The sequence below is a fragment of the Phalacrocorax aristotelis genome, chromosome 8 (genome assembly GCF_949628215.1).
Source record: "Phalacrocorax aristotelis chromosome 8, bGulAri2.1, whole genome shotgun sequence".
Taxonomy (NCBI): domain Eukaryota; kingdom Metazoa; phylum Chordata; class Aves; order Suliformes; family Phalacrocoracidae; genus Phalacrocorax; species Phalacrocorax aristotelis.
In genome coordinates, this window is record NC_134283.1 from 24512979 (window position 1) to 24519626 (window position 6648).

The 6648-nt window shown below is 58.2% G+C and overlaps 1 protein-coding gene across 15 annotated transcripts in view; it reads left to right on the forward strand.

Annotated features, from left to right (window-relative positions):
• The window catches only part of ABLIM3 (actin binding LIM protein family member 3), a 56372-nt gene extending 51276 nt beyond the window's left edge, over window positions 1–5096 (forward strand). For 4 of the 15 annotated variants that reach the window (XM_075102018.1, XM_075102017.1, XM_075102019.1 and 1 more), the window contains 7 exons: window positions 828–947; window positions 1208–1272; window positions 1645–1792; window positions 2481–2510; window positions 2958–3016; window positions 3541–3601; window positions 3827–4285. In XM_075102018.1, coding sequence (XP_074958119.1) covers window positions 828–947; window positions 1208–1272; window positions 1645–1792; window positions 2481–2510; window positions 2958–3016; window positions 3541–3601; window positions 3827–4158 — 815 coding nt within the window. In that variant the 3' untranslated portion in view covers window positions 4159–4285. Of the gene's footprint in view, window positions 1–812; window positions 948–1207; window positions 1273–1644; window positions 1793–2480; window positions 2511–2957; window positions 3017–3540; window positions 3607–3826; window positions 4475–4925 lie in introns of those variants that run through there. The other 11 variants (XM_075102025.1, XM_075102030.1, XM_075102023.1 and 8 more) reach the window with 8 other exon arrangements.
• The last annotated feature ends 1552 nt before the right edge of the window (window positions 5097–6648 follow it).

Consider the following 6648-nt stretch of genomic DNA (forward strand, 5'->3'; position numbering starts at 1 on the left):
TCTCCCTTCCCACCCGCCCAACTCCCACCACACTGCTGCTGGCTGCTTCCGCTGCTGTAAGTAGCTGCCGTTGGCAGGGTTCCGTGCACCTGCTTGAGGTGGTGGGATGGCTCTGCCACATAGCCTGTCCTTGGTGCTCCTTCTCCTGCAAGCCTCCTGGCCTCTGGGGAAAAGGAGCAGGGCTCACCCTTGGGTTTCTCACATGTGCTGCTGAGGCTCAGTCCCCAGCCTGAGCACAGTTCTGTGTTTGGCCCTGCCATGGGAGGCCGAGCCCCTGCCAGAGCTGGAGCTGCTGGGGTCACCCCTCTGCTCCCCCGCTGCACAGCCCACCGCCATCTTCCCCTGGCAGTAACCCACCAAGAACCCTTTCCCCGCCAGGACTGAGCCTTCCTCCATCCCCTCACACCTTTGCGGTTATAGCCCTCCAGGTGGTGGGACAGCCTGGGGCACAGGGGCATGGGGAGGTTGGTGGTACTGAGGCTGAGGTGAGCATGGCACTATACAGGAGCCAGAGCTTGTCACGGTGCTGCAGGCTGTGAGCGGGTTGGGTCCCTTCCCAGCCACATCAACAACAGCCCCTCTGCTTGTCGCCATCCCCACCATCTGCCTCTGCACCCTTGTCTCCAGGAGGTGTCAGCAGTTTGAAAATGGATTATTCCCAGCTCTGCTCCCTGCTGTCCTGGACATAAATTGCTGGCAGCCACTGGGGAGAGGGGAGGGAAGAGGATTTGCCTCCATCCTAGGGTGGACCTGTGCAAGTCCTGCTGGTGGGATTCACAGTCCTCATTACAGCTTTGCCTGCTCTTTTGCAGACAACCTTCCTGCAGCCACAAAAAGCAAAACCAGCGAAGACATTGCACAGTCATCCAAGTACAGCCCTGCCTACTCCCCAGACCCATACTACCACTCCGAGTCAGAGTACTGGTCCTTCCAAGGCTCCCCCAAAGGTAACAGCCCCTGCATTGGGCAGGGGGAAAGCAAAACCCATTCCTGCCCCCAAACCCAGCCATTCCCTTGGAGGGATCCCTCCCCGAGTTGGGTCTGGACCCAAAGGTGGGGTTGGGCCAAGATACCTGCCAAAGTGACCCCGAAGTCCTAGCAGCCCTTGGGACTCAGCTGTCCCTGTGCAGCTGGGGACTATCTCCTCCCTACCTGCCTCCACTTTCATCCCCGTGTGATGCCCCTACCACCATGTGTCTCCTTACAGCACCCCGGGCCCGGAGGTTCTCATCGGGAGGTGAGGAGGATGGGTACGACCGGGGCATGCACAAGGTGAGTGATGTCCCTGCCTGCAGCCTGGCAGGGGAGAGCTGGCAGCAAGCTGCCCCCATGGAAGTTGGCTTTGGGGAGGTGGCTCAGCCCAGCTCCGCCACCCAGGAAGGGGCCACCTTTCCTGCTCTGGCTCCTGCACCATCCCTGCTACCCTTTGCCATCTCTCCCCCCATGGCCACCCCCAACATGGGATCCAACCCCTTGCCAAGGCATCCCATCCTAGCACCTCATTCCTAGAGATGAGGGAGCAGCTGGGAGATGCTGAGCCCATGCCAGGAGGTGCCATGCCCTGCTGTGATGCACCAGCAGTCAGGGAAGGTGGGGCAGGGAAAGGAAGGGTGTAAAGTGTCTTTCTCCCCCCCACCTGCCCAGATCCAGAGTGGCATTGGCAGGCTGATCCTGAGGGAGGAGATGAAGGCTCGGTCCAACTCATACGCAGATCCCTGGACACCCCCTCGCAGCTCAGCCAGCAGCAGAGAAGCCCTGCACACAGCTGGCTACGAGGGCTCCCTCAATGGCTGTAAGGATGATCCTGCCCGTCATTTGTCTGTCCCACCCAGCAGGGCCCCAGTCCCTGTGGGAAGTTTGCTGGGGTGGAGAGGGAAGGACAGGGGACTAGGAAGGGATGGTGGGAGAGGTGGTGGGCACCAGAATTGGACCTGGGAGGCTCTCTTCCTTTCTGGAGAGCTCCACTGATTCCCTGTGCCCTGGCTGGTATGAGGCATCACCTGGCAGCTGTTTGCAGTCTGTCCAGGCAGTCTAGTGAAGTGCCTCATGGGGTGGTTGGGGCGCCTTGGGAATCTCACGGCACGGCCACGCTGAGTTTTCTCTGACCTGTTTTGGCTCTCTGTGTCTGTACCTCCTCTTTAATGACACATCTGGGACATCCTGGCACCCCAGAGCTGCTGGCTGTCCCCAGGGTTGCCTTCCTTGCTTATGCTGCTCTCACTGCACAGCACCCAGGGCACCCAGCCACACTCCACTCGGGGCTGCAGGGGGGGCTGGGGGCCTTGGGGAGCCTGGCAGCACAGATGCCCCTGCCCACTCCATGCTCTTCTTCCTCATGGCGCATCTGCCTTCCTGGAGCTGGGGCTGTTTGGAGATGCTCAGGGAGCCCCAAGGAGGGCCCGTGGGGCTGGCAGCCAGGCAGCTCTGCATGGCATGGGGCACTCGGTCCTCCCTGATGCCCAGCTCTGCTCTTCTTGCAGCTCCCCGGACGCACTACCTGGCAGACAGCGGTGAGTGTGTGAGCCTGCAGCACTCCACAGCTGGTCCCCCAGGGGCCATGGGGTCCGGGGCCTGAGCTGGAGGAGGTGCTGGGATGAGGGAGGGAAGAAGGGGAGAGAAGGAGCCCTTGAAATGCTGGGCAGGGTAGAGCTGAACCAGGGCAGGGCTGGTGGCAGCACTGGGAGAGGTCAAGTCAGAGAAACCGAGAGAGGAGATTGTGTTGTGCTGAAGGGTGAGGTGGGAGGGCTGCCATGGGAAAGGGATTTTGGGGAGAGGAATATCAGCACTGGAGGAAGCCAGGCTGGAAACGAGTTGGAGCTGGAAGGAGACAGCTGGGTGAACGTGGAGCTGGGTAGCATTGTGGGAGCACAGAGGTAGGGTGGCCCAGTGGGTGCTCTCCCAGAATGCGGGGCTCACCCCTGCATTTGCCCTTATGCACCTTGGTGGCTTCTTTGCAGATCCCCTCATTTCTAAGTCGGCCTCCCTTCCTGCCTACAGGAGGAACGGGCTGCACAGGGTAGGTGCCTCCTGCCTGCATCCTGCTGCTGCCAGGCATCTCTGCACCCTTCATCATTCTCCCCAGGCTTCACAAAGCCTCCAGTGCTCCCCATTCATGACTAGGGTGTCCTGCTCCCCCACCTTCTCTGCACCTCTGCTGTCACTGCTGGTCTGTGCCAATCCAAAATGACCCTTATGGTGGACCAAAGTGCCCTGCCCAGGCACTGCAGGAGAGAGGTGGCTGCCCTGAATGTCCTGCAGGGCATGTTTCAGAAGGGTTCTGGTGTTGCTTCCCAGCATCAGAGCTTTGCTTTATACCCTGGGGCAGCAACTTCTGGGGTTTTGAGACCTGGTCCTGCCTCCGTGTGACCTAGGCTTGTCACTTCACCTCCTTGTGCCTCAGTTTCCCCACTGCCAAGTGTGGTAAGCAGGTCCTGCTTTGGGGTGCGTAGGTGCCTTCCCCACTGGAGCCATGGGATGTGCTGTGCTGAGCATCTGGAGGGAACCCCCTCTTACTCCTCCCTCCCTGCCTCCCTCCCACAGCCTCCCAGTGCCGAGCTTTTCCACTACGACAGCACAAATGCCGTCAACTGGGGGATGCGAGGTAAGGCGCCATGGGGCTGGGAAGCAGTGTGGGCAGGGGACCCTGTAGGCATGGAGCCAGATGCCATGGGGCTGCTTACCCCACCACAAGCAGCTCTGGAAAATGATGTCCAGGCTGGGGGAGAAGGGGGGAGACAGGCAGGGTCCCCGCAGCCCCAGGGGGAGGATCCTGGCAGCAGATGGGTCAGCATGGCTTACGTCTCCTGTCTTTTCTCTCTCCCCACAGAGTACAAGGTAAGATGCTCGTGCTCCAAGGAGCAGCTGCCTGCCGGTAGAGTGCTACCCAGAAGGAGTCCCAGAGCCGTGTCTGTGTGTCCCCAGGCCCTTCAGGAGGAAGCTTTGACCTCTGCCCGCAAAGCCCTACCTTCAATCCCCCTCTATCCCCTACCTGAGAGCCCCATCCTGGGGGACTCAGACCAGAGTCCTTCCCCTCGTGCCAGGGTCCCAAGCACTTATCCAAGTAGAAGCGTCTCCTGGTTGAGGAACAGAGAAGGGTGTTTGTGCTGGTGGTTCCCTACTCACACTCATCCCTGGGTCACTCCTGGTTTTGCATCGTGAGCAGGCTATTCCAGAGCCACCAAGGTGATTCAAGGTGGATTAGGGTCACCCGGAGAGCAAGTCCCCCTCTCCATTGTCCTGTACAAGCCCTGGAGGCAGCTATGCCACCCAAACCCTCCTAATCATGGCAGGAGGAGGCTTTCCTTGGTGGGCCCCACAGCCTCATTCCCAGGTGTGCCCCAGCTGTCCTCTTCTAGCTCCAGAGCTACCACATGGTCTTCCTGTCCCTGTGCAGATATACCCCTATGAGCTGCTCCTGGTGAAGACAAGGGGGAGGAACCAGCTGCCCAAAGATGTGGACAGGACTCGGTTAGAGGTGAGGAGAGCCTTTCCTACCAGGGGCAATCTCCTTGGGGCTCAGAGGGACCCAATCCCACGGAATGTCCCCTTACCCCTAGCAGGCAGTGTGGGGCTGCAAGGGACTCATGAACATGTGAGGAGCGTCTCCACAGCTCCCCAGGAGCACACATGTGCTAGCACATTGTCATGGTGGTCCTGCTCTTCCACTGGCTGGGCAGAGCTGTCCCACATGCCCACAGCACGAGTGTGTTTTGCAGGAGCAGGAGGGATCCAGGTGCTCCCCCTCTCCTGAGTAAGCACTGCTGGGGCTTGTAGCACCCCATTGCACCCAGCCAGGCAGGGGATGCTGTCAGACCCCCTCACATGCCCTTCCACCCCACTGCAGCCATATGGCCTGCATGGTGGTGGCTGGCCATGGGTGGTAGCTGCAGTCCCCAGCCCTGGCCCAGTATCCCATCCCTCCCCAGCGTCACCTCTCCCAGGAGGAGTTCTACCAGATCTTCGGTATGACCATCGCTGAGTTCGACCGCCTGGCCCTGTGGAAGAGGAATGAGCTGAAGAAGCAGGCCCGGCTGTTTTAAACGCAGTGCACTATAAATATATACATACCTATAAATATATACATAGAAAGATCTCTATATTACAGCTCTGTATGATTCTCAGTGCTGCACATGAGAGTGAATGGAAGTCTTGCAGATCATTTTATGCTCTTTGTTCCCTTTTCTTTTCCAACCTTGTTTCTGTATCAATCCTTGGATTCTCCCAGGGGCTAAAGCCACATGGGCCCTGAAGCACTTGGCATCTGTCAGTGCTGCCCCACAGGAGAACAGGGAGAGGATTTTCCTTCTGCACCCACAGCACCCGGGGCTGGGAAAGAGTGGGGTTGTGGGATGTGAGTGTCCTGTCCCTTTCTGCTCAGCTGGTCTGTATATTTACTCATAGGTTGGAAAAGGCCCTTGTTACAATTGCAGGATAAGTGGGATCTCACCATGGGCTCCTTAATGCCCTCCCTGCCTTTAAAATGGCTATGCACTGGGAGTACTTTCAGCCTCACCCTCCAGATCAGAAATACAGAGCTTGGGGCAGGGGACAAGGAGGAGGAGTGGTGGGCACCCAGCCAGGAGCAGGGGTGCAGACCCACAGGTCAAGGTGCAAGCCTGAGTCCCAACTGTTGGCTTTCCCTGCAAACCCAATATTGCTAGAGAGCCAGTTTTTCCTCACAAAGTGCCGGAACGGCAGCTTTCCAGGCCATCCCAAAACCAAGCCCTTCTTAAACAGCGAATGCCACCTCCTGCCTTGTGCAGTTTCTTGCTGCTCTTCAGGTTTGTTCAGGGCTGTCAAGGCCCAAGAGTGGACAAGCTGCAGTGCTGCCTGGTCCTGGGCTGCCATGCATCGGGCCCTACCAGCAGTGGTGTGAGCACCCAGCCCTGCTGCTCCCACGTGAGCAGCGGCAGGAGCAGTCTGGCCAGGAGCTGGGGGCAAGGCCAGAGGAGGGAAGCCAGGGGTGCCAGTCCCAGTAACTGCTGGACCTTTTTGTAGGAGTTTTCCTGAATTACCCCATCACTGATGCCTGAGTCCCAGATGAATCCCTCTGCAAGCCTCCAGGAATGAAGGCCATTACCAGGGCCATTCAGCATTTGCTCCACTGCGAACTATTGGGATTTTTTTCTCTTTGCTTATTTTTTTCACTTATTTTTTTCCTAAAAGTAATAGTGCTATTTCCACATAAACATCCTTCCTGGTGTCTGTGGTGCTCCAGTTTCCTATTTGCTTGTCTGGCACAATTTTCAGGCATACTGCAGGACTGAGCAGTCCCAAACAAGCCAGCAAGCCATGGGGCACCTCTGCAAGAGCTGGGTCAGCAGGGTTCCTCTGAGGGACAGCAAGGGTCTCACCTTCTCTGTGCCACAGGCTAGCTCTGCAGAGGGGTGTGAGAGGGCTATAGCTGTCTCTAGTCTGCCCCGGACTGAGTGCCACAAATGGGGAAGCCCTGGAGGCCAGTTGTTAATGCACAGCTAATGTTTCAATTATTGCTTTCCCAAGTGATAATTTGGTACATGTGAAACAGAATCACATTTCTGTCACAGCCTGCTGTCCCCAGAAGAGGGCTCAGCTGCAGACCTGAGGCCGGGAGAAATTGTCCTGGGGGTGCCAGGAGTCACTGCTCCTGCAGCCATGCATGGGATGCTC